This window comes from Mustela erminea, chromosome 15 (genome assembly GCF_009829155.1).
Source record: "Mustela erminea isolate mMusErm1 chromosome 15, mMusErm1.Pri, whole genome shotgun sequence".
In the NCBI taxonomy this organism is placed as follows: Eukaryota; Metazoa; Chordata; class Mammalia; order Carnivora; family Mustelidae; genus Mustela; species Mustela erminea.
In genome coordinates, this window is record NC_045628.1 from 62,747,655 (window position 1) to 62,775,384 (window position 27,730).

The following is a 27,730-nucleotide window of genomic DNA, read 5'->3' on the forward strand; positions in this document are numbered from 1 at the left end:
GAACATACGAGAAAGTGCCCCATTAGCCTGAAGTGTGAGACGGAAGGTGGCTCTTCTTGGCCCAACTCCACATGCTTTACAAATAGCATGTTTACAGTAAAGCGTCTGGGCTCCTGTGGGAGAACTTGCAGGGTGACTTTAACTCCTGATGGGAAAATAATAGGAGAGAGCCTGACCCTAAGGCCTTCACAGTCAGCAAACAGCCCTGGGCTCCCTGCCAGAGCAGGAAGGCTCGTCCCTGGGACGCCAGACCTTGAGGCCATTTGAGGGACAGCAGCTCAGAGCCTCCACAGCCCTCCGGTGAGAGTAGAAAAGGTCCCTGGGGACTCGAGGGCAGGTGGCTGGGACCAATGTGTGGAGGGAAGTCACACGCTGTCCACACGCCAGTCAAGGCAGAGGAGCTGAAACTCCACATCTTCCTGTCCTTCCTGCTGGATCTGAGCAATTCAAACAGGCCCTGGCAGCATTCTAGAAGAACACCTGTGGTGGATTGTTTGACAAGATGGCGACAACAGCTGTTCTACCTGGTGCGATGCGGGGGTTTCTCTCCTCTGATCAAGAACATGAATCTGGAGCAGCTCTGAGATTCTTTGACCAAGTGGAGGAGATGTGGCATACCCTCCAAGCTGAGGCCTTAAGAGGCCTTACGGGGGCCCTGGGTGGCTCAGTGGGTTAAAGACTCTGCCTTCAGCTCGAGTCATGGTCTTAGGGTGTTGGGATCGAACCCCACATCGAGCTCTCTATTCAGTGAGGAGCCTGCTTCCCCTTCTCTCTCTGCCTGCCTCTCTGCCTACGTGTGATCTCTCCCTGTCAAATAAATAAAATATTTAAAAAAAAAAAAAGAAAGAGAAGAGGCCTTATGGTTTCTGCTCCTGCTCCCTTGAATGCCCTGGGCATTTCAGGAAGCGCACACTGGAGCCCTTACTGAGAGACTATGTGGAGAGAGGCCTAGAGACCTGTGGGAGCCACAGCTTTTGTTTATTGTATTCTGCTGTTTATTTATTTTGTTTATTGTATTCTGTCTGGGCTTGCTGACCCTGAGGGACTGCCCCTCCCAGGGTCGACCAATTCCTGGAGACAGTAAGAAACTTCTCCGTGAACATGCTTTTCATACACAAAACAAACCAATCCAGGGACCACACTCCAAGTATCTTGGGCTTTCACACTCTGGACCCCTATCCACCTGCCCCAAATAAGCCAAACTACTCGGGACAGCCCTTGTGTTCCCGAGCTTGCTGAAACTACTCAAACTTGCCGATCCTAATTCTGCTTGCCCTGCCTCCCCCACTCCTTCCCACCGAACCCACAGGGAAGGCTCTTGCTCACATTTTCCCTTCACGTCCTCTGCATCCTGCCTTGACCCTGGTGCTTCCCCGCTGGCCCTGCATGGCCTGGCATGCCTTCTCCTCCAGGGATTTGGGGGTAAAACAAACTATCTTCTTTTTTTTTAAAGATTTTATTTATTTATTTGACAGAGATCACAAGTAGGCAGAGAGGCAGGCAGAGAGAGAGGGGAGGAAGCAGGCTCCCTGCTGAGCAGAGAGCCCGATGCGGGACTCGATCCCAGGACCCTAAGATCATGACCTGAGCCGAAGGCAGCGGCTTAACCCACTGAGCCACCCAGGCGCCCTACAAATTATCTTCTTGATGGCAATCATCTCTCATCTGTTGGCCTCCCCATGCTTGAGTCACAATAAAACCGATACATCAGAACACTGCTGCGTGAGAGAGAAGGGCCCAGATGACACAGCATCTCAGCCGCACCCGTCTCCAGACAGAACCTCCAGCTGAACACAGGCGCATGAGTGAGCCCAGACAAGACCTGCAGGAGAACCTCCCAGCGAACCGAATCAGGAGGATTCACTATTTTAAGTCAGTAAGTTTTGAGGTCATTTGTTAAGGCACAATAGTTCACCAAAACAGCCACCACATTTGGTGTTTGGTGTCCCAGTGCTTGTGGTATAAAATTATTGATTGGGATGCTTGATTGAGATTACTCTTCATGGAAAATCCTGGTAGGTAGTTTCATAAATAAAATTCAGATATTTCTTTACCAAAGCATGGTTTACTTAGCCTTTTCCCGAATGAGACAGATTCTTTGCAGACTTACCCCTCCAAGGAAGTACAGAGTGGCTCACCTCTGCCTACCATGACCCTCAGGGGTCCCACGTGCAATTGAAACGTGCTAACCCCATCCACAGAAGAAGACCAAGGCACTTAGGGGACTGCCAGGGCAGCTCCTCTTACTGGCCACCTGAGCTCACCCAAGTGGGCGCCCTTTCTGAGACAGGACACCTTCCTGAAAAATATAGCCGAGTTATCTCCCTGTGTGCATATGTCCTCCCCTCACCCAGGGGGCACCCTCCCTCAGGATAAAGACCAAACTTCCTGACCAAGTGTCCAGTGTTCCCCATGAAGGGAATGTTCTAGAAATATCTTTGTCTAATCGGTTTCCTGTAGGTTCCTGACTTTTCTTTGCTAGGCACCAGTTCCCAGCCCTGAAGATCAGGCCCATGCTGACCTGACAGGGGAAAAGCTACTAAACATAAGTCATATCGTGCTGCCCCACTGCCCAGACCACCATGGGCTCCTCATTTTGCTCAGATGCAGAGCCCCCAAGGCAACCCCCAACCCATGCCCCTCTCTCCTCCTCTTCTACCAAACACCTACTCCGGGCCCCCCCTCCTCGCCTCTTCCTGGGCTCCACAAGCCCACTCTGTTCCCTGGGCTTCTGCACTTAACCATTTCCTCTGCCTGGGACCTGCTTACCTCGGGGATCCACATGGTTTACTCCCTTGAGTGTTTGCTCAGATGTTACCTGCTGGTGTGTCCCCCCATCCTCACTTCTGCCCTACACTGGCTCGATTCTTTCATTTTCCTTCATCACCATCAGGCATACCCTAGATGTAACTGTCTGTTGATTGTTACCTTCCCACACTCCCCCCACCCCCCACCCACCCATTGTACCTAACGGTCCAGAAGGGCAGTGACCCTGCAGTGTTCACCACTTGTACTCCTAGCATCTAGAGCAGGGCATGTAACAGGTGTTCCATTAATATGAAAGGACCGAATAAATACATGGTCACAGAGCCCCTGCGGCCTGTGTGTGCAGACTTTGCTTTTACCCTGCTGCCTATGACCACTCCACAAACAGCATTCTCTGTCTCATGAGGAAGCCCAGCAGCCTTGGGTGTCACCCACACCCTTCTTGCTGCAAGGCTAGCCCATACCATGCATCCTGGACAGAGCGCCTAGCCACAGTGCATTCACAGAGAGGGGTGCCTCTCTAAAAACCATGGGGAGATGGGAGAGAGTTTCCGTGGTGCATCATTTGGTCATACTTTTTTTAAAGATTTTTTTTTTTTAACTTATTTGACAGAGAGAGCGAGCAAGAGAGATCAAGAGCAGGAACACAAGCAGGGGAAGTGGGAGAGGGAGAAGTGGGCTTCCCGCCAAGCAGGGAGCCCGATGTGGGGCTCCATCCCACGACCCTGGGATCGTGACCTGAATGGAAGGCAGATGCTTAACAACTGAGCCACCCAGATGCCCCCATTTGGCCATACTTTTTAAAACATCCGTTTAAATATCTTTGTTCTTTCCCCAAAGTTTCTTTCTAGGCAGCCCCCACTTATTTATCCAGGTCCCCCGAGGGACCCTTATCTGTCCCCCTCCCACACTGAGTAGGCACCATCCCACACACCGCAGACCCTGAGCTTGCACCGAGAGCAGCACTGACTGTTGTATGCTTCCCACTGCCTGCTTCCCACACCAGCTCATAGGCACCTGGAGGGCAGGGGCAATGTCCCCCGTGCCCGGTCATCCCCTGTCCTAGCACACAGCTCATGTGTAATCCATTTTCACTGGGCAGGTGAATGAATACATGAACGGAAGAAGCAGAAGGAATGCATTGGAATCTATAAAGTACACTGATGGAAACGATCAGGAGAAAGGACTTCAGAGTTCTGAAATTCACCCCTGAGCCCAGAACGTTGTCTGGCATCCGGTACTAACAGGTGGCCATTAGACAAAGCTTTCCGGGGAAAGACATTCCATGGCTTCTTCTCTTCCTCTTCCTGGGCACAAAGCCTGTTGATTCACACACCAGATTAAGAACCAGAGAAAGCAAGCTGCATCCCTAGGGCTTGATCTATGCAGTTGTTGTCCTGAAGCTAATGTTCCACATGGAGTACGGTTGAGGTTAACCTCTGCTCCGCTCTTGGAACCCTTTCTTCCCTGAAAAGGCAGGGCCAATCCATTGGGGGGGAAATACACACACACACACACACACACGTGTGTGTGTGTGTGTGTGGAGAGAGAGAGAGAGAGATACATAAAATCCTAAACAAACAATCAAGAAGCTAAGTGAAGAGGTTTGCTTTTACCTGTGACATTTTGAAATTTACCAAAGGTTTGAAAAAAATTGTACCGGCACCCAAGAAATAGGAGGGGTGGTCCTAAAGGGGCAATTCAGCAGAATGCGTCTCTCGGAATGACTGTAATTATGTTGTCTGCCTGCTTGCAGACAGAGCAGTCGGTGACAGCGCGTGCTTAGCGAGCTGTTCCCTGGTGAGCAGGACCTGCACGCTTCTTTCACTGAATTTGCAGCTGCATTGCAGGGGCAGCTTAAAATAACCCAAATCCAGGCCAGGCTGCCTGGGAATGTGGAAGTCGGACCTTCTGGGTTACAGAGCCTGCGGAAAGACCACCCTGCGTCTGCAGCCATCGTGGTGCATGTCCTTCTGGGGGGTGCTAATGAGCAGAAGCCTCCAGAGGATAGGGACAGCCAGGGAACGCAGCCTGCCCCCATCTGTTGGCATTTTCTCCTGGAAATTGCATCCACAGGACAAATGTCTAATGTCTCTGAAAATAATATTGCTTCGTGTGTTCTAAAGAGGACATAGGAGATTCCTGCAGCGTGTTGTGATCAGGTGGGCCTGTGGTCATTGGGCAGCGTGGCTGGAGTTGTTGGTGCATTTGGGAGGACCAAGACAGGACGAACATGCCTGAGGCCATCAGCCTGTTACACAGCCGCAGACACACTGAGAGAGACAGACAGGAGAAACTGACATCTGCCAGGGAACAGTTAGTGGCCTTCGAGCCCTTCATCTCTGCTCAGCACTCTGCAGGGTTTGAGATGTTTTCAGATGTCCTGGTGTTTTAACACAGTCTCTTCCTAACATACACCAGAAGGAAGCCCAGGGTACAGGCTGGAAGGACTACCCCCTTGATTGCCAAGGTCAGCTTATCCTAGGGACAACAGTGACCACTTCCATGGACGCTGTGGGCCAGCATGAGTACTATCACGTAACTTAATGCCTCATTTAAACCCCATAAAATTCTACAAGGTGGGTCCCATTAAGTCCATTTAATGGACCAGTAATGAAGGCATGTAGCATTTAAGACCAACCCCAAGGCAGAGAAGACCTGGAGAGAGGAGAAAGGAGAGAGGCAGGAGGCTTCCAAGTGGTGGGAACAGGTGCCTGGTGGTGGTGAGTTCTTCTTGGGAGCACGGGCCGATTCCTGGATTCCCTGCTTAGTCCACCTGCCACCAGGTAAGGAGGGGCTGGAGATGTGAGTCCAAACACTGACCCTGCCGCCTCGGGCAAGTTACATGACCTCCCTGAATGGCAATGTTCTCATCCACAAGATGGGAACCTGCCTCCTTGGAGCCAAGTACCCTGGAGCATTAGTGATGGTCAACGGGGACAACTCGACCCATTGTAGGTGCTCCGTAAGTGTGTAAGAGGAAGCTGGGTAGTGAAAAGCCGTGTTCAAGAAACTTCTCAATGTCATACCTCCCTTGAGGGCTAGAGGGAGAGGAAGGGGGCTGTGGGTGAGGAAATCAGGTGATTTCCAGTTCGTAAGGAAGCTGTTCCAGTGACCTAATTGCACTGCATGAGAGCTAGCCAAATGGTACCTTAGCTTAGAGACAGAGAGCAGTCATGCCAGTAGAGCCCCAGCGCACATCTACGGAATCAGAATCCGACTTTCACAAGAGCCCCAGGTGGACGGATAGAGGCTGAGACTCAGCATGAGGCCAGCACTGGGACTCTGGATTTGAGTCCTGTTTGGACCATTTAGTGGCTCTGACTTTGGCATGTGCCTTAACTACCCTGTTCAGGATAGACCCAAGTTGTTGTTGTTGTTGCTTTATTTTTGAGAGAGAGAGAGAGAGCGAGAGCATGTGTGAGTGGGGGTGGGAGGTGGGCAGAGGGAAACAGAGATCTTAAGCAGACTCCACGCCCAGCCCAACACGGGGCTGGATCTCACAACCCCGAGATCATGACCTGAGCCAAAATCGAGAGTCGGACGCTTATCCGACAGAGTCACCCGAGTGTACGGGTTGGGCACATTCTCAGCTCTATAATACTACAAATACAAAAGCAAGTGCAAAAGCGATGATTTAGAATGTAAATCACAACACATCACAGATATTAAAGAGCTGACAAATACCAGAAACACTAGAGAATTAACTTAACACCCTTATGTAATACTTTCATCCTGTATTTGATGGTTCTGAGCACCTCTCCATATGACAAGATTTTTTAAAATTTTTAAATTTTTTTATTAACATATAATGTATTATTAGCCCATGGGTACAGGTCTGTGAATCGCCAGGTTCACACACTTCCCAACTCACCATAGCACATACCCTCCCCAATGTCCATAACCCCACCACCCACTCCCTCCTCCCCTCCCCCCAGCAACCCTCTGTTTGTTTTGTGACATTAAGAGTCTCTTATGGTTTATCTTCCTCCTGATCCCATCTTGTTTCATTTATTCTTTTCCTACCCCCCCAAACCCCCCACATTGCATCTCCACTTCCTCATATCAGGGAGATCATATGATAGTTGTCTTTCTCCAATTGACTTATTTCTTTAAGCATAATACCCTCTAGTTCCATTCATGTCAACGCAAATGGCAAGATTTCATTTCTTTTGATGACTGCATAGTATTCCATTGTGTATATATACCACATCTTCTTTTCCATTCCTCTGTTGATGGACATCTATGTTCTTTCCATAGTTTGGCTATTGTGGACATTGCTGCTATAAACATTCGGGTGCACGTGCCCCTTTGGATCACTACGTTTGTATCTTTAGGGTAAATATCCACTAGTGCAATTGCTAGGTTGTAAGGTAGCTCTATTTTCAACTTTTTGAGGAACCACCATGCTGTTTTCCAGAGTGGTTGCACCAGCCTGTATTCCCACCAACAGTGTAGGAGGGGAGGGTCCCCTTTCTCCACATACTCGCCAGCATCTGTCATTTCCTGACTTGTTAATTTTAGCCATTCTGACTGGCGTGAGGTGATATCTCATTGTGGTTTTGATTTGTATTTCCCTGATGCTGAGTGATGTGGAGCACTTTTTCATGTGCATATGACAACAGTTTTACAAAAGATAATTTGGTCTTCCCTCTAGCAGGGTTGATGGAAATGTTCCACCATTGACAGTAGGACCTCATGAAGTTGCAATATCACACACACACACACACACACACACACAGCCATATTAACTATATACACTATTATTATTGATTTGTGCCCTAGAAACACAGCACCTGTGCTTAATTCTATTTTTTCTACAGTTACTGTCGAACAAGGAAACGCTGTATGTCATGTTTATAATTGTATATGCTGCATTATCAAGTGTATTCCTCACAGGAGAGAACTCCTATCAATGAGAATCAACTCCTCTTCTCACAACTTTACACATCTTGTCTTTGGGAGAATTCTCCACAGAGCAGCTTTGAGCTCCCAGACCTGTGTCCCCTCCCAGATCCGTATGCCTCCATACAGATTCCACACAGTCAGGGCCATGACACTGGGTGAGTCAGGAAGGTGGACCTAGGAGCTGTCCTTAGAGCCCTTTCTACACAGGAAGCTAGCCTGAGCCGTACACAGAAGTGACTGCAAATCCTCTAAACATAGGTCACTCTACCCAAACTCAGTGTATGACGAACTTGGCATCCCCTTACCCCAAAATTTACGGTGTCATCCAGTGTCACCTGACACAAGGAAACATGGACCTGGAGGGGACATCACGTGGAAAGAGAAACCAGTCATAACCAGTTGCAAGTAGAGTAACTTACTTGGCAAAACTTACAAAACACTTGACCTTGAGAACGTGGTGTTGGGTGCCTTCCATGGCGGGCAGGGGCCCGTGCACCAGTGGGACTGTGAAGTGGAGGCTTTGTGGGCTCACTATGAATGGCCTCTGTAGTCTTGTGTCCGTTTGTCCTCTGAGAAACAGTGGAAACATATTTTTAGATGTGTCTGTGTGAAATTGAGAAGAGACATGAAAGGCTTTATTCATACATATCACGGTGCCTGATATATATTTTTTTTCAATAAGGTCTTTCTATTTTTTCTATTTTCAATAAGCTCTTTCCTTGTTGAAAATGTATCTCTTGGGGCACCTGGTTGGCTCAGTGGGTTAAGCATCTGCCTTCAGCTCAGGTCATGATCTCAGGGTCCTGGGATCAAGCCCCGCATCAGGCTCTCTGCTCAGCAGGGAGCCTGCTTCCCCTTCTCTCTCTCTGCCTGCCTCTCTGCCTACTTGTGATCTCTGTCTGTCAAATAAATAAATAGAATCTTAAAAAAGAAAGAAAGAAAGAAAGAAAGAAAGAAAGAAAGAAAGAAAGAAAGAAAGAAAGAAAGAAAGAATATGTATCTCTTCTTATCTGCATTTAGTGTAGACAAAAACATCACCAGGAGCCGCCAGGCTCTGACTGGGGTTTGGCACTTTGGACCTTCAGAGCGGGAAGAAGCCCAGTCCCTTATCCCAGTGTGTGTCTCCCAGGCACGGCAGGCTCCCTGGAATACATCTGGCCAGGAGTCCATCAGGGTCACCTTAGGTCAGTTACCTAAGGAATCTTCAAATGGGAACATTGAAGCCACCCACCTGAAATTTCTCCACGACCTTGGTGATCTTCTTTGGAAGACAATATCCAACACACTGGTCCACTCCAGTTAAACTCAGCGAGGGTTGGCTGACCGTTCATTCCCCCCTCCCCTTTCTTCATTCCTCCACCTTCCCAGCATTCCTATGCAGCTTTCTCCTTTGATCCTCAGGTTCAAGGAAGCTGCCTGATGCGCCCAAGGTGATCTGAGGAGGGATTTGAACTCAGGTCTGTGCCCAAACCCAGTGCTTGGTCCACTCCACTGCATGGAGGAGCACAAGCAAGTCCCCCACTTAACATTCACCTGTGGGTGAAGCCCTGTGTCCCACCGACTTGGCCATGCAAGGACTTTTCTTACAGAGGAGGATATGGTTTATGGATCACAGCCCACGCACCTCCTAGTCCTGAGTTAACCTCTTTGTTTTGTAACATACCCCTGAAAGGGGCAAATATGACCATGGAGCTTAGAGAGACAAGCTTGGCTTTCTTTTTTAAGAGGCTTTCCAGTGACTCAGCCTCCCCTGCAGACTTGGCTTTCTGAACAAATGGGAACCAGCCCATGCGGCTGTGACGCTGCATGACAGAAGGGTGTAGGGGGCGCCCAGAGAGTCCTGCTTGCCCCAGAGAGAGCGTGCAGGGGAGGGACGAGAGGGAGACCTCAGAAGGAGCTTAGAAACTCCACAGACTCAAGAGCAAAGACAGAAGAGCCCTGTGATCAGAGTACTTCTGTGATTTACTAAGTGTCTGAGCAAGTGTTGACCACCTCTGAGCCCCCTTCCCGAGCTGTAAAGTGTGTGAGGATAAAATGAGATTCATGAACACGCCTGGCTTGCAGCAGGTGCTCAATGAATCACAGTATTATCAGCATCCTGGGTTGACCCCTGGTCCCTGTGCCGGCAGGGAATTCCAGACTCGCCCGTCCCAAACGGCAGACTGGGGTCCTCAAAGACCGTCAATGTTCTTTCTTCCCACCACTAGATCTTTGAGCAACTTCGCTCCTGGTGACTGAAGAATTAGCCCCATCGTACTGTCCCTCACTCACTTCTGCCCTGGGAATCTGCTCCGTCCATTTTATTTCCTTTTTCATATCTGCCCTCTGGGCCGCCAGATACGGATGTCCCTCCAACCTAGATCTATTTCGTCGTCTCTGCCACATCCGCATGCGGTTTTCTTTTGCCTCCCTTTTGCCACCAGACTTCTGGAAATGATAAACTTCCTTTCTTGTAGGGGCGGCCTCCACCGCGTCCTACAGCCAATCCTAGCAGCGCCTCTGGGGCCGGCCCCTCCTCCCGCCAGCCTGCCCTGAGGAGGCGCTGCTCCTGGTGTCCGGGGGCCTTGGGTGAACGGCCCCTCCATCTGCTTCTCTTACCAGTCCTTTGCAACCTTTAATGCTTCTGATGTTTCCCTCCTTAAAAATCTCCCTCCATGCCTGGATATTTTAGAAATGCACACTGCAGTATAGAGGGGTAGAAAGACACGGCGTCTGGGATTTGCTTTAAACTGCTTTAGCAACTCAAAAAAGGAAAGAAAAGGGAGAAGAGAAGAAGCAATTTGGGCAAAACCTTGACGAGTATTTAATTCAAGGAGAGGTTAAGGGCAAGTGCATGGAGACTCACCGTGTTCTTCTCTGTATTTCTATATATTGGGCAGCTTAAATAAAATGTGTTTTCTAGAACCTCCTCATCATGTATCCCTCCTGTTTTCCTTCCTGAGCCCTCTCCTGAGTCCTATCTCTGCTCTATCTCCACATCCTTGCTTAAAGAGAAGTGTTTCCCGCCGTCTTTGCTCCCTTCTGTGTCATGAATCAATGAGGTCAGCCTGAGCAAGGCGTCTGCCCCACAGCTTCCCCTGACCTTTTGGTGAAGATGACCACCTCCTCTGCAGCTTCAGGCCTGACCTCTTGCCAAACTGCAGACCCACATGCATTTAAAAAAATCTATTCATATTTTAAATGTATATATAAATTTGCTAAATATATATCTCTCAAAACCAATGTACCCATAACCCAGATTTGACCAGTGCTGATATTTTTGTCTCCGATTTGTAGAAAGAACACGTTACAAATATAAGTTGAAAGGGCGCCTGCGTGGCTCAGTGGGTTAAAGCCTCTGCCTTCGGCTCAGGTCATGATTCCAGGGTCCTGGGATCGAGTCCCGCATCAGGTTCTCTGCTCAGCAGGGAGCCTGCTTCCCTTCCTCTCTCTCTGCCTGACTCTCTGCCTGCTTGTGATCTCTCTCTGTCAAATAAATAAATGAAATCTTTGGAGAAAAAAAAAAAAAAACAAATACAAGTTGAAGAGCCTAAATACTTCTCAGACCCTCCAGACCTCTTTCTCCTCATTTCTCCTGGGGGAAACTGCTATTCTGAACCCCAGTTGGTATCTTCTGTATCCCATGTGTATACTTTGACTCCAGAAGCCTGTGTGTACAACAGTATATGCAACTATTCTTTTAAAAACGTACACAAAGTGGGGTGCCTGGGTGGCCCCGTCGGTTGGGCGTCTGAGTCTTGATTGAGGCTCAGGTCATGATCTCAGGGTTGTGGGATCCGGCCCTTCGAGTGTGGGGCTCTACCCTCAGTAGGGAGCCTGCCTCTCTCTCTCCCTCTCCTTCTGTCTGTCCTCACACTTACTCTTTTTCTCTCTCTCTTTCTAAAATGAATTTTTTAAAAAAATATAAAAATACAAATAAAATTTTATATAAAGTGATTTCACTCTATTTTTTCTGTCTGCAACTTTTTTCACCCAACATTGTGCTTTTGGCAGTTCTCCATATTGATATATGTAGCTCTAGCTTGAGTACAGCAGAGTATTTTCTTATACAACACATGCCACAAGTCGTCTAGCCCTTCCCCTCTTGACGGATTCGTGGGCTGTTCCCGGTACACACAGTGCGGTGATGCCTCCCTGCGGACGCTTGCGTGAGCAGGCCGTTGTCCTCATGCAGATCACCGCCCGTGGCCCTCAACACTTGCCGGTGCTTGTTTGCTCTCTGATTCACCCACTCGACCCCAAGCGAAATACATTCATTTCATCTCTCCGCTATTATCCCATCAGAACCTCACAGTGGATTAACATGAAGGAAGGAAGAGGGAGAGGGAAAGACGTCATAGAACCTTCCACCACCAAGGTCAGGATCAAAGGACTAGGCAGCCAATGGCACGATTTTGTGGAAATTCAGGTATGAAGTTGGTAGTGAGGAGTCCAAGAGGCCTCGTAATAGTGATTTAGATGCCCGGGATCAAAGCGTGTACTTTTAGCACACTTTTACATCTCCGGAGAAAAAGGGGAGCCACTGCCTGTATTTTGCAGTACTTAAGTTTCTGATAAAAGCCAATTATAGACTAGTTTGTGTAGTTTTTCAGATGAAGTGAAACTACATTGTCTTAAGCCAGCTGAGAGTAAGGAGAGAGAAAGGACAAGGTATCATGGTAATTCAGCAAACATGTACTTAACTTCTCTTCTGTGCCAGGCATGGCTCAGGTAAGTCTGAGGGTGGTCTGGGCTAGGGCACAGGGATGGCGAGGGGGTCAGCATGAGAGTCATGGGAGCGAGCGTTCTTGACTGGCTGGCAGCTGGGGAGGTGGCGCTCAGGATGGACTTGGACTTGGGCTCCTTCAGAGCTCTGCTGGGTGGTGCAGTCGTTCACTAACTTCCAGCAGGTGCAGGCTTAGCTCCTGAACAAGAAGGGTGTGGAGCATCGGACCCCTGCGAGGTCAGGGCTGCTACAGCAGGGCCAGGACTGGCGTCCTGCCTGCTGCTGTCCCCCTGGCCTTGTTGCAATCCCCTTTCCACGCAGCTGCTGGAGTGATCCTTCAGAAACACAAATGAAATCATGCCACTCCTCTACTCAACTCCACCCTACCCCATGTCTTCCATCAGGCTTGGCTCTGCTGGCATCAGCCTCTCGCTCTGGCTGGCATGCCCCTGTGAGCTCTGGTCCCAACCTTCCAACCATGCTCCTTCCCACTCTCTGGCCCTTGCTCTCCTGGGACGCTCCCAGCTGGGGCCCCTTCAGGCCTTCACACACACAGGCCTGCATCTTTCCACTGACACTTTGCAGGGACTGCTGCCTAGCTAAAATACCCCCCTCCACACCCCCTCAGTGCCATCACCTCCATCCCACTGTCCTGTGGCATGGTCTCTGCGGCGCTTCCCACTAGCAGAGACGTGCTTATGTTTGTCTATTGCTGTCTTTCCCTATTGCCTTAGAATTCCAAGTCCTGAAGGCCATGCACCTTGTCTGCTTCGTTCGCCTGCTGTAGCCCCAGCACCTACAATTGGGATAGGTGCCTAGTAAATATTTAGGGACGGAGTGGGTTCCCGGTGACCTTCAGATTCCCAGCCCCAGTTCTTCCTGAGGCTTGACTCTGTTTCCTTAACATTCTTACAGCCGGATTATAAATCCCCCCTTGGCTTGAATTTGCTTGGTTTGGCTCCCGATATGGACAATTCACAGTTCCAGCAAGGCTTGAGGAGCCGGGCGGAGAGGGAGCTGTCAGGAGTGTTGGTCCTGGTCAACACTCAGACATTTGGCCCTGGGACCGAGAAGTGGCTGCTGACCACTCAGGCTGTTAAGGATCTGGGGCGACCATGAGCAGTAAGGTTCATGTCCAGGAATAGAGGGAGGAAGCCTGGGCTTTTCCTCCCATAGCTGGTGTGGAGCAGGCTTGGAGGTGTCCAGCAGTTTCTTCTCAGTCTATAAACCTCTGTCAGGTAATTGCTTTTGCAACTGCCAGTGCCACCAGGCTGGAAATGACATGTCAGTCATTCCATGCAGGAATCCAGGAGCCTTAAGTAACCCTCCACTCCCTATCCTGGATGGTTCACTCCTCAGTCTTCAGGTCTAAGTTCTGAGCAGTCCCCGGGAGTCCACTGCCAGGCTGTGTGTTGGTGAGGAAATCTTCCAGGGCTGGGCACCCTGGACCCCGGGGCTGTCCCTCTCTAGGTCATGCCAGGTGGCTTCTGCTTCAGAAGGGCCACCACCAGCACACCTGACAGACGGCTCCGGTGTCACCTGTCTTCTGCCAGCCCTAGCCATGAGAGCAGCTCTGGGCAGCCCACAGCCTCCACAGCAAAACGCAGCGTGGCAGGTGATGGGCTGCTTGAATTTTGAGCTATCAGAATTAAAGGGGCTCAAGCATTTTCTCCCACAAATACATGCCCCCTCCTCTACCCTCCCTCTGACTCAGCCTGGAGGGGTGGTGTGCGGGTGGGGGCAGGGTCCGAGGTGTTTTCTCAGGAGCTTAACCTAATGTGAGCCTTCTCATCCCTCATGATTGTGACTCATCATCCCTCCCCCTGGCCGGTGTAGGGGATTATGGGGCGTGTGCTCGCGTGTGTGCGTGTCCACACGTGTGTTGGGGGAAAGGCATGCCAGTTCAGCTTGATTGGGCAGTCTTCCTACTAATTCAGCTGTATATCTGGGCTGGGCCGTTCTGTCTTCTTTTTGTCTTTTTTAAGTTTGCTCCAAGCCCAGTGCAGAGCCCAATGTAGGGCTTGAACTCCCAACCCCAAAATCAAGACCCAAGCTGGGATCGAGAGTCAGATCCTCAACCAACTGAGCCAGCCAGGTGCCCCGGAGCTGGGCCTTTTTGAAATGTAAGGGCAGGACTCCCGGCTTCATCCTCTGGGTCCCTCCTCCCACCTCTTTGCTGGTACCTATGACCCCTGAGTAGGGGAGGTCATGGGGCAGAGACAAATGGGCTGGGAGAGGTGCACGGCACCTCGGGTCAATCCCTCACAGACTCCTCCCAGAGGAGTTATCACTCAGCAGACCTGCCCAGTTAAGAGAACCCGGAAACCCTCTGCCCACGTCTTTCTTTCAGACACATCGGCACACAAGAGGTTCTGAGGGCGTGTCTCCACGAAAGAGTCCTGTTACTACACCAGGGTTTTCCAAACTCAGTCAGCTTCTGGCTTTTCTCTGAAGAAGCCTGGGTGGGTCTGGGGAAGGTTTAGGCTGTTACCACAGGCACTGGTAGGCTCAGGTACCCACAGAGACTCTGTTTCCTATGGCCACTGAAACAAATTATCACAAACTCAGTGGCTTAGAAGGCACAAATTTATTATCTTACGATTCTGGAGGTTAGAAGCCCAAATTATGTTTTATGGGCCAAGATCAAGATGTTGGCCAGGGTGGGTCCTTCTGTCGGTGCGAGGGAAGAATCCACTCCCTTGCCTTTTCCAGCTTCCTGAGGCCACCTTCATTTCTCGGTTTGAGGCACCACCCTCCAGGTTCGAGCACATCACCCCAACCTCTGCTTCTATCTTCACATCTCTCTGACCCTGCTCTTCGTGTCTTCCACTTGCAATGACCCTGACCTACCTGCGGGATCAGGGACTCTCCCCATCTCAAGATCCTTAACTCCCCCACATTTTCAGAGTCCCATGTAAGGTGACAGTCACAGGGTTTGAAGATAAGGGTGTATACATCAGTGTGGCCATTGTCCCGTCTACCGTACTATACGGTGTTGGGGGGATGGAGCGGGGTCTTTGAAGCCTTGACCAGATTCAGGTGGTGGCATGTCTCCTGGTGTGGAGCTGACTGGGCGACTTTCTTGGACACGCCTCTGTGCTGGCCAATTCTGCACTGCAGCCCACCGATGCCAGCAGGAGTAGAGGGACAATCAACTCTGGTTTTAGACTCTGCACTCTGGGCTGTGACTCAGGCCTGCTTCCCTCTTGTAGAGGCTTTGCAGCCAAGCCATTTGGTAAGATGTCTCAAGAAATCAGATACGAATGGGCCGATGAAGAACTGGCTATGTGCACCCAACACGGCCTCACCATCCCCGGTCATGGCCACCTGGGGCAGCAGTGGAATTGGTGGATTGTTAATGTCAGGAGAAACAAACGCACAATCAGCGGCGTCAGATCCACACTGAGGTTGTGGAAAGGCATCGGCCAGAACACCTTGTCTTGGGGGTCTGTGCAGGCAGTGCCTCTTGAAAGTGGGTAGCAGCCCCCACTCAGCCTGTCCTGTGGCTGGGGTTGAGGACTGAGGACCAGGACTTGAAAGAATCCTGTGACACAAACAACTCCAAAACTGTTAAAAAGAAAGAAGAAAAGAACAAGAGAAAAAAGACAAGAAAAAAAGGGGGGGGGGGTGGGAAGAAGGGAGGGAGGGAGGAAGAGGAGAAAAAAGGAAAAGAGAGGGAAGGGGAGAGGTGGGGGCGGGCAGGTAGGGAGGGAAAGCACCCCCCTTCCCACTGGGCCCTCAGCCCATCTTCCCGCAGAGCTCAGAAGCCAGGGGGTGCTTCCGTTTCCTGGAAGGTGCATCTCCTTCCAAAGGCACGCCCTAGCCCATGAGTATCCAGTTGGGCCTTATTTCTGGGTGGGTGTCCGCTTTGTGCCTGCTTCGGGAAGCAGCAGTCCTCCAGCTGAGCGAATGAAGGAACATCAGGCCCTCTCCAGTCTGGGGTGAGGTGGGAAAGAGAAGCTTCCTGTCTTGTCGAGTCCAGACATCACCCTTTCCTCATGAAGCCTGTGACCCCAGATGGGCAAGTCTGTTGCTTCCCCTGCCCTTCAGCACCCTTGCCCAGGGCTGCCCAGGGCCACCCAGGGTGACCATCTGGAGATTAGAGCCACGAAAGTTGCTATGGGACTCTCCACCCCACACCTTTAGCTTTTCTTAACAGTTCCTGGGAGGGAAGGCGGCCTGTTGCCGGTCTTCACAATCCTGTGAGAGGGTTTGAGACCAGGAGGGGCCAAGGCTGGCACCAGCAATCTTCCCAGGATCCCCGCTTTGCACTCAAAATTTTGCTGGATTCTAAGGTCTTAGGAATTTTAGCTTTCATTCTGAGCATTAAACAGGAAGGCGAAAACAGAAGTTTATAACATACCTGTATTCCTCCAGAAAATAATTTCCTCTCCCTGCCCCCACCCCGCAGGGGATGATTAAAGGCAGGTTATCCTGCGACTGAATCCATGGGACATGACGGCCCGCCCCACTCGGAAACAGAAACACCACACCTCTGCGCTGGGGATAGATTTAGTCCCTGAGGCTGGGTCATCAGAAATAGGACAGCAAGTTTGTTCTCGTCAATCAAGGATTCGTATATTCTTTAGGCAACCATACTTGAAGTGACATTAAGTCCATCCTGGAGAGAAAGGAAAGGCATCAAAAGAGATTGGTGAAAACGCTCAAGTCCTGAACAGTACACACATGGGTTCTAAACCAGGCTGGCAGGATGCGGTAAAAAGAAGCCACTTTCCTTTTTTGTCGCTCCGGCTCACTAGCACCCTTTACTTCATCACTTTTCTAATTCTCACTGTGTATCTTTCAAACCGTCCGTTGCATGTAGGCTACACACGCCGGGGAAGGAGGAACTCCTCTCTTCTACACTGATTGGAAGCTCAGAAGGCAGGGTGACCTTCTCACGGTGTGGAATCGGGTTTTGAACTCGGGTCGGCAGTGGGTACTCTTACTCTGTCCTCCAGGGCGTGGCCTCCCGCTGCCACGTTCTTGGAACACAGGCTCCACGTCTAGAGCCTGATGCTCTAGAACCACCGGGAAGCGAGGAGGGGAATCCGGCCTGCTGCGCAGCTACTGGACAAAGCCTGCTTCTTTTAGAGCAAGCCACACAGCCCAGGAGGTCTGAGAAGCAGACCCATTAAGACCGTGCTTTCTTGGGGCTGGCGAGGGAACCCACAAGGGTGGGTTTCGAGTGCTTGTGTGCAAAGGTGGTGAGCTGTTCATCTAGAACACATCCACTGTCACGCATGGCGTCAATGGCAGCAGCTAACATTTGTTGTGTGTTCAGCGCGTGCTTTCCTCTCCTCACCACTATCCTGGGACAGGGAAACTATTATTACACCATTTTGTGCAGACGAGGAAGCGGAGGGCCCCAGGTCACCCTTTGTTCTTTCTCAGGAAGATCTACAGGAGACAGCACACCTGCATTGCCTAAGGAGGTTACCGGTGACCATGGGCCACCTTGCACTTGGGACAGGAAATAGGCAGTGCTCCTCACCGAATAGAAGAGGAGATAGAGGTCTGTAGCAGGTAAGCCCTGCTCAGGATCAAGTAACCCCAAGGGGGCCATATGTACATTACGGGGGGGGGGACACACTTCTCCCCAGGGACTTGGGGTGGAGGTCTCTAAACCCACGGCCAACACAGGAGTCTCAGAACTTAGAGCTTTGGGGACACTGACAATCACCACGAGCCTTTAAAACCATCCCCCCCTTTTTTAAATGTTCAAGCTTAAAAAAAAAAAATATCTTAACTTAGAAAGCACGAAGCCCAGACAGACACACGTGACGGCAGAGAAGTTCACTGCCGAGTCATCCCAGTGACATACTCTGCAGGGCTAAATGCGGGCTAACAGCACAGACATGAACACACACACCATAGCTTGGAGGTGCCCCATGCCAGAGCTGGACTCCAGCCTCACCTTCTGTCCCATCTCCTATTCACATTACGATGAGCTTTATTTGAATTTCCAGGTGCGTCAAGAAAAAAAAAAAAAAAGATTAAGAGAATTTGGGATCGTGCAGCAGATTAGGAGGTTGTTTTGGTCAGAGAGACACCTGGTGGCTCTTGCGATAAAACACACTGTCCCGTGAAAGGACACTTCTCTTACCCAAGGCATGCTATGGGGAGCGGGGAGGGCAGGGCACAGAGACCCAGCTTATCCTGAGAGCACTGGGCATCACCTTTGCAGGGAGGTAGGTGAGCCTGGCAGGACAAGAGCCAAATGGGCTTGAACACCCTTCCCAGCTTTGTCTCCTGCACAGACAGCTGGACTCCCCTAAGCATGGACCCTCCATCTAAGGAAACGAGGCTGATGCCTATCGTTCTCAAGATCATTGCGAGGACAGGGTGAGCAGGAGACAGAACCAGTGGGGCACCAGCACAGAGCCTGCGGCCAGTCCTCTTGGTCTTTGAACACTGTTTCCTGACCTCACTGGGACCTGGGCATCTGTGGGTTCCCCACAGTTCTATCCGCTGCTCACTACAGCACCGGGAGATCTGGGAGCTGGGCCCCTGGGTGCAGACAGGCTTTGCCCCCTCGAGGTCTTAGTGTGATTCACCCACACAGGACACTTTCCACAAAATCATGTTCATGGGGTATCCTTTGGGTGCCCCCCCTTCTATATTTCCCTGTGTTCAAATTTTTGCCATAAGCAGTCGTTACGTTTACATTAAATAAGAAGAAATGATGGCCATTTCTTTTTCAGACAAAAAAAATGTTAAATTTCCCTCAATTCTTGTTTTCATCTTAGCCCACGGATGATTTCACATCTGTTTATTCATCTTTTCGAATAGAATAAAGAAGACTCAGGGATTTCGTGGCATTATTTAACTTCTCATAGTCTATCCTGTAATTTCAACCGTTGTCATTGTCTTCACACAAAGGAAAACAGCAGACAAGTAGACGTCTCCCTCTGGAATAAACCCACACAGTGGTGTCTATGCTCTTGCCCATGCTGTGTGCGAAAGTGCAGGAAGCAGAGTGGTTTCATTCCCACCAGCTCCTACAGGGTCATCTGCAAAGGGAAACTGAGTCAGTGTGATTGCTTGCTGAATTCATTTCTTTGTATTATGCATTCCTTACTTGTTTTCTTTAAACGAAAGATGTAATTTAAGAAAAAGTTGTATGAAGAATAGAACCTTTCTAACTCAAAAAGAATTTTATATCCATTAGGGAATTTACCTTCTGAAATATTGACATGAATTTTTTTTTTTTTAAGAGAGAGATTGCCACAAGCTGGGGGAGGGGGGAGGAACAGAAGCGGAGAGAGAGAGAGAATCTTAAGCAGGGTCCATGCCCAGCATGGAGCCCAACACAAGGCTCGATCTCACAACCCTGAGATCATGAGCTGAGCCGAAATCAAGAGTAGGATGCTTAACCGATTAAGCCACCCAGGCACCAGTTGGCATGAATTTTTTAAAGCCAAAACAAACAAACAAAAAGTCCTTCTAGAGAATAGAAAAGAATATTATTCAAACAGAATAGAATATTATTCAAATAATCTTTTTCTAATTAACCTGATGGGCTGATTTTGGTTGATGCTGGATTTTCTTAAAATACAGGCTACTTTTACTAATCTGTTTATTAGCAAACTAGCAGAACAATTTGACCATTTTTTGCCATGTCAACTTGAAGGAGCCATCTTTGCCCAAGAACTAGAATTATTATCCATTTACTTGAAAGGTGACCCTATCACAAGGCTCCGCTAAGATCTTAAAGACTGAAAACTTACTAGGAATGGACAGACACTGATTTCTTCTGGTGCATGTGGGATGGTTATCAGGGAGATTCGCTCATGTTTTAGAAAGACCCGTTTTTTTAAGGACATGGAATCCCTTGCTAACGGGGTATCAACCCTCTCTTCCCACAAGGGGACATGTCTACAGGATGAAGTTCCCATACATGGGCATCCACAAACGGCCCAGTATGCCTGGCATGAAGCACTACGTGGTGGGCTGGAGGGACCGCAGGGGACCAGCAAGGGGGACAAACCCGACTGGTTCTCCATGTGGTCACACTGAGCCACAAAGGTGATCACCGCCCTGATTCTGCACGGAAGCACTGGCCTCAGGATGGGCCAGAGGAGGGAAGAATCCCAAAGCGGATAAAGGACAGGGCCCCCGCGCATCTATGGAACCTACAGTCGGGGCAGAATCCCGAGGTGCTGCAGTCTCTGCCTGTGATACAACGTCTGTTTCCCTTTTTAGGAAGGTGACCACATGTCCCAGTTTGCCTGGAGAGTCTCAGTTTAGGCCGGCTGGCCCGGCACAATTATTAATAGCACTTCCTTCCACTCTTCAAAGCTTCCTGGTTCAGATGACAAACTACCCTGTCACCGCCCTTCAGCTAGAGCTCACTCAGGGGTCCCCCGCCACTCCAAGATGCCCACAAGAGCCCTCCCAGCAGAGCCCTTTGGTCTAGACCTTTCGACTACTCCCCCTGCCCCACTCCTTTGGGGTCAAGGGACTCAAAATATAGCCCTCCTGATTAAAATGTGTATGTCTGAGAAAGCCTTCTGCTGACAATTCCTGTCAAGCAGAGAAGCGCTTCGAATGGGGCAGATCGAGGCCTGTGTCTGGCCCGTGGGACAGGTACCTGGACAAGGGCTGCCCTCCAGAGAGTTCTCCCCACACACCACTGAGGCAGGCCCAGCATGTGGGAGAGGGGCTCGCAGGGTGCTAAAAGGGGTGGGCACACCCGAGGGTCTGGCCACCCCCCGCAGCCTCCATGGTGAAACCCGACCCTTCTCTCCGCAGACCAGTCAGGGCCAAGCCAGACCCTTGCAGAAGCGACATTGCGCTGGCCTCAATTATGCTCCTGTCACGCACAGAGCCAGCGGGAGGCGGCCTTTAGATCAGTAAAAATAAACTTTACTCTAATACAGCACGGAAAGTTTTTGAAACAGGAACTGTTCTTATCTGACACACACAAAATTCTTAACCCCTTGAACCTCTAAAAGTTATAGTCTGTGCAATCTTATAAATATTGTCATGGCCATATACACATGTGGTTTATGGTCCTAAAAGCCTTGGAGAAACCGATACAATTCGATTCTTTAGACATGATTAACCTAATTAGAAAACAAGAAAGTCCTGAGTGCAGCCAGGAATAAAGGAGCAGGAAGAGGCCTGAGGGAAAGGAAGACTGAAAACAACAGGAACACAATGGAACCCACTGCAGGATCGTAGGGGGAAGAAACCAGCAACATGAAATTATAGGCAAAAATGGAAACAAACTATCCTGGGGAAAGGTGAGTTGACCCCAAGACCAAATTTCATTCCAAGTCGCCAACGACGGAATTTATCACCCGGCAGACTTGTTCTCGTGGGAGCAGGAGGCTTGTTCCTGCTGATTCTTACCGACTGATATCCAGGTGGCAGCAGCAACGGAGAAAAGACTTCTCTGTTCCGGCATGTGTGCGGGCTGTGTGTTCCTGGGCAGGATGCCTAGCCTCTCTGAGCCTCCTGCCCTACCAGTCCAATGTGGACAGTACTTTGCTGGTTTGTTGGGAAGATTACAAGCAGCCTAGAAAATGTGCTTACACTGTCCCTGAAACATAACTGATACTCAGTAAATAAAACTATTTTGTGTGTGATGAGGACTCTACCTTAAAATTTATTTTCTTTCTAGTCGTGTACTGCCATGTGGTTCTGTCAATCACCACAGGTGCCTCCTTTCCTAAGGCGCCAGCTCTGTGCGCAGAAGTAGACGCTCCCTGAGAGTAAGTGTGATTTCCTCTTCCTCCGGTACAGCTTTCCTCCCACTTGCACACCACCAGGGGCACCACGGCCTTGAACTCTGCACTGAACTCTGTGAGCTGGCAGTCCCATAGCAGACCACGTCCCTGAAGCTCCCGGAGCCCTGCAAGGCCATCCCCTCAAGCACACACACCTCCCCACAAAGGACGCTGTCTCAAGTACCACAGGCCTCCACGTGTCCCAAGTACCTGGACCCCACAGGAGGCAGGATTTCCCAGGTCACAAACTCTGAGACCCTCACTCCAGTGGGGCAGCCACAGTCCACAAGGGCACACCATTCTGAGGAGTGAAGGGCCAGGACTCCGTGGCCAAGTGCCACCTAGGCAAGAAAGAACACCTCGGCCTGAAGAGAAGCAAGGTGGGCTCTCTGGCCAAAGCGTGAGGGAGTAGATTCTGGCAGAAGCGCCTGAGAGCAGCAGCAGGGATCACTACGCTCCTGCTGTCAGAGGTCCGACAGGGGTGCGCTGGCGGTGGGGTGGCCCCAGCATTAAGAACACAAAAGGAAGACATGGTGCCGGCAGACATCAGTGGGGTGTATTTGAGGTAAACTGTGGTCTCAGATACGCAATCATGTGGGTGTTGTCAAAAAGAACCCAACACGAGGCTTCTCGTGAGGAAAGGCCCAGCTAAGTTTTTGGTCCCGATGAGATTTTCCTCTTTTTACAAGTAGTCGTTCCAAACACTAAAGCAGAGGCCTGTGAGGAAGGCTGGCCGTCCTCTGCTCTGCTAGAGTCCAGCAAGGTTCCCGACAAGCCCAGGCCCACAGCATGGTCAGGCCGGGAAGCCTGGCCCCTGTGCCGCTGGGATCCCAGTGGGGACGGGGAGGTGGGTGACCCAGGAGCCACATAGGGGCACCGCCCATGCTAGGAGGGATGACCAGCCATCTCCAGGAGGGAGTGGAAGTCCCCAGGGCTGGAGGGGAGCTTCGCCCATCTTGCCGCTGGAGCTGTGCCTGTTCGGCCTGAGCCTCGGTCCCCGGGGAAGCCGGACCAGCTACTCAGTGAGGAGACAGACCCCTGGGTCTCCACCCGCCTGCAGCTTTCAGATGCACTGCTCCTCATCTCTGTCGTTCAGGAGCAGAGACCACTTGTCCCCACCATCATCAGCCGCAGCACTGTGTCGAGACAGCTTGTCGGACTTCAGGGAGGACAGAGACACCTGGCTGATGAAGCTGACCTGGTCCCAGGGTGTGGCCCTCGGGGAGTCCCGCCGCCGGTCATCCATGCCGATGTACACGCTCACCTGCGACGCTGTCAGGGGCTTCATGCGGCCCTGGGCCTGGGCCTCATACCGCTCCAGGTCAGGCTTCTTATAGCTGCCGAGTGAGATTCCAAGAGCATTTGAGCCATTGCGGGCACACGCCTTTTTTTTTTTTTTTTTTTTTTTTTTGGAGGATGGTAAAGAACTCTCACCAGAGTCTTGGGATTACGCATGGTATGGAAACCTCATGGATTTTAGGATTTTTAAAGGAGAGGGTATTGAGTTCCTAGGATTCAAGTCAAGTTCGACTGATTGAGAAACCTCCCATCCAAATGCCCGGCACCCTGCAGCTGTGCCACTGAAAGCATGAATCAACATCTTTTCAAAAAAGTAAGAAAGGCAATACACGAGGACCCCAGGTGGACATGGCATTACTAGAACAACCCTGGAGTAGAGTGACTGCTACAGCAGCCAGCATGCCGGGTGGCGAGGAGCTGCCCCCTCGAGGTGCCCATCCAGATATTACACACCCCTACCTCCGGTGCACCAGGGCCCTGTGCACGGCACCCACCCATCACTAGCCCACAAGGCAGGGGGCTAGGCGCGGGGGAGAAGGCCCTTGCTCCGTCCTGGAGGGACTCACCACTTGAGCTGCAGCGACGAGAGAACCACAGACACAGAGGAGGCCGCCATGGCCGCCGAGCCCATCCACGGCTGCAGCACGATGCCGATGGGCATGAAGACCCCTGGCCGAGGGAAGCACAACACTCGCACCATAGCCCACAGAAGGTCCTCACCTCGGGCTGCCCCCTGTAAAGTTCTCCATTTCGGGGTGGCTCAGAACCCCCTTCTGCCACTTCATGGCCACGTGCCCGCATGCCTCTTTAGTAGGTGGTCTTGGAGCTGAGCTGGGGTTACGGTCTCGGGGATTGGGGTCCCCCACCCACTCTGGCCTTCCTGGGACTGTCCACAGGCAGCATCGTGGGCTTCAGGGGACACTGCAAGGGAACAGGGAATCCCAGGGACCCTCTCAGCAGGTTTCATTTCCCTTTAGAGACTTACAAAGTGGAAAATACATCAACTCTTCCTAAAATGCTTCTGCCCTGCCTGCCGGCTGGCTACCCAGGGATGTGGGCCACTTATTAAGTTGGGCAGGAAGCCAGCGGGCAGAGAGAAGCCTTCCTGGCCTTGGCTGGAGTCAAAGGTAACCAAGCAGTGGAGAGCCACCCTACCTGCCGCGATGGGTATTCCGATCAGGTTATAAATCAACGCCAGCACCAGGTTGAGGTGTATTCTCCAGACGGTCCTCTTGGAGAGGTGAATGCTAGCCACCACATCGAGCAAATCGTTCTGTAGGAGGAACACACCGCCTGTCAGGAGCTCTGTCCCCAGGCCCTCCCTGCTCCCATAACCAGGACAACAGGGCACAAGAAGATATAGCCAAGCTCACTCTAATGAGGACAACGTCAGCAGCCTCGATGGCGACATCCGTGCCTGTCCCGATGGCAATGCCCACATCAGCCTGGGCCAAGGCCGGCGAGTCATTAATCCCGTCTCCTACCATGGCAACTTTCTTCCCTTCATTCTGGAGCTCCTGGACCTTGGCCACCTTGTGAGAAGGTAGCACCTCTGCAAAGACTTTGTTGATACCAACCTAAAAGTTAAAACACAAATACATGACAACACCTGGTGTTGGCAAAGGATAGTGAATAGCAGCAGAAACCTGTGAGGCATCCAGCCCCACTGCCTCCGGCCTCCAAGCCCAGGCAATGGTGTCAGTCACACCCTAGATCCCAGGGACTGCCATCCCCGTGCCCCCCTCCATGGGGGATTAGTCCTCATGCTGGTCTCCCTGCCCACCTCCCAATCTTTGGTCTTTCCAAAACAGTGGTCAGCTGGACTCTCTCAGTGGATTACACTTCTCCTGGGATGACATCCACACTCCTCAAGACCCCTCAGGAACTGGTCCTGCCCGCTTCCAGCCCATGCTGGATTCTGCCCCGTTCAGCTTCCTGCTGCTCTCCAGCCCAGTGCTGCGGTGCTCAGGCTGCCCGCTCTGTCCTGGAAATGTCAGCTTCCCTTTCTCCGACCCCCCCAACAACCTCCCCTATTCTTCATCTGACCTCTCCTGACTTAAGCATTTCCTCCCCTGGGAAGGCGGCTCCAGCCTCTGCCACACTGGGGTCAGCTGGCAGCTCCCACGCGTCCGGTGCACTTTTCTGTGGCAGAAGTGAGCACTCAGTTCAGCCCTGGCCTCTGGTCACCCGTCCCCCCAAGACAGAGCTGCCGCGGGGCAGACGCTCGCCCTCTTTGCTCCTCTCTGGAGCGGGTCCCATGGGTGGGGCTTAGTTAAGTGCTTGCTGAACAGCTAAACGAGTTTGAACCAGGAGGGGTGATGGTACTCAACAAAGTCCCGTTAGCGAGAAAGGCCATGTGGAGAAGGACCACTGCTTCCCTTGTAAGAAGCAGTTCACTTTCAAAAGCATCTGGCATACACACATTTGGGGAGGGTGCGTAGCCTTTGGGAATTGGCGCAGGAGTCCTCGCTATAAGCAGGGTTGGACAGGTGTGCAGTGGTGCTGTCCTCACCGCACGCACTCTGAAGTGAGGGCTGCTGGAGACCTGCCAGACCCAGATGTCTGTCTGTCTGTCTGCCGCACAGGCATGCGGAAGAGCTGAGTGGACAATCATCTCCTGAACACCACGCCTCAGAACCTGTATATTTCAGCTCTCAAGCCATGATCTTTGTTTTTGTCCCAATGGAAAGACAGAAACAGAGAATGTTGGAATTGCGTTTTCCAGGGCAGCCGCCTGTCCCAGGTTCAGACATCCAGGCTCCAGGGACGTGCGCTTGGCAATAGCAGCATGGCGGGGGACCCCCGTGGGGCACTGCACAGCTCGGAACAGAGCAGGAGCACCCGGAGAGGGGTAAGGCCAGAAGCAATGTGGAGCGCTGCAGGCCCTGGTATTGTTACTTTTCCTCAAAGTGCTCTGGGGGGTTCAGAGAAACCTCCAAGGGGGAAGATGTCCAGCCCCCGGTCCCCAGCACGCACCTGGGTGGCGATGGCTCTGGCCGTCTTCCGGTTGTCCCCTGTGATCAGAACCACGTCCACACCCATACTCTTCAGCGTGTGCACGGCCAGGGCTGCCTCCTGCTTGACTGCGTCGGCGATGGCGATCATGGCACAGAGCACGCCTGCAGGCGACACCCTCGGTCAGTCCACAAGGGCAAGCCCTGGGCAGCCCAAGGGGCAAAGGAGGCTCTGCTACCAGAAACAGTTTCCATAGCGCAACGGCACAGGCGAAAAACAAAACACCAAGTTATAGAACATAGCCCAGTTTCGATTTTGTGTTTTAAAAATGACCTCCATTTAAAGAGGCACACAAAAGTCTGGAAGGAATATGAAACATTTCCAGTGGCTCTCTGAGGGGTAGGATAAGGAGTCATTGCATTTTCTTTTGTATAGCTCTCCGAATCTTCCCAATTTTCTGCAAGGGACATCTATTACGTTCCAGATTGCCTGGCTCATAATAACTCGGTACATGTTAGCTATTATGATATGAGAAACAGAACGAATACGATAAAGTCTACTGAATAATGACGAATGTCCAAACAGAAAATCAGTCCTTCCTCTTCTTCCAGAAAGCATTCGTTGTGCTGGGTGGGGGTGGGGGGGTTGCCTGAACGAATCTTCAGCTGGTGATGTAGGAAGGCACTCGAGCACTGAGGGGTGGCACAGCAGGTTCAGGGGAGTGGGGTGACACGGGGCATGGCTCCTTCAGCACAGCTGGTTCTGATCTGAGGGGCTGAAGGGACTACAGGGTTTTAAGGACGTTGGAAAGGCCATGGCGGCGCAAGAAGGAAAAAAGAGTGGGAGAGGACACACTTCGTCGAAGCATTAAAGGTATCTATGCTGCTCATCAGCACAGCTTTACTTCTACAAGCAGAAACTGCCATTAACAGTGTAAGATTCCAGTCATCTGAGGCGTAAGTGCCCAGACACATGCGATCTTGGGGAGCTCCATGGAGGGGCAGCAATCTCATTCCTTAGGACCCGGGGGGTGTCCCCCTGGATAACAGGCCAGTGCTGCGTGTGCCGCGACGAAGAGGAGGGCGACGGAACCACGGGCTCAGACGGAAGCCGACAGGGATGGCGAAGGCAGGGGAGGATTCAAAGACGGAGGAGGCTAAGGCTAAGATGCCTCACTCTCGGGGGCAGGACGGGCACAGCGAGAGCGGGCCTCCGACTGAGAAGGAAGAGAGAAACTGGCAAGGCAGCCTTTTGGGACACAGAACTTAAATTAACAGAGAAGAAGATTTACTGGGGGAGAAAAAAGGAGAAAGCCTATTTTTGCCAGAGAACTCTAAGAAACTCCACGGTCCAGAGCAGAAGG

General features: G+C 51.3%; 1 protein-coding gene across 7 annotated transcripts in view; it reads right to left on the minus strand.

The window, feature by feature from the left end:
* Positions 1-14,951: 14,951 nt before the first annotated feature.
* The window catches only part of ATP7B (ATPase copper transporting beta), a 79,763-nt gene continuing 66,984 nt past the window's right edge, over positions 14,952-27,730 (minus strand). For 5 of the 7 annotated variants that reach the window (XM_032314179.1, XM_032314183.1, XM_032314176.1 and 2 more), the window contains 5 exons: positions 26,389-26,531; positions 24,786-24,989; positions 24,568-24,685; positions 23,979-24,081; positions 22,648-23,450 (listed from right to left, as the gene is read on the minus strand). In XM_032314179.1, the coding sequence (XP_032170070.1) occupies positions 23,177-23,450; positions 23,979-24,081; positions 24,568-24,685; positions 24,786-24,989; positions 26,389-26,531 (842 nt within the window). In that variant the 3' untranslated portion in view covers positions 22,648-23,176. The other 2 variants (XM_032314177.1, XM_032314178.1) reach the window with 2 other exon arrangements.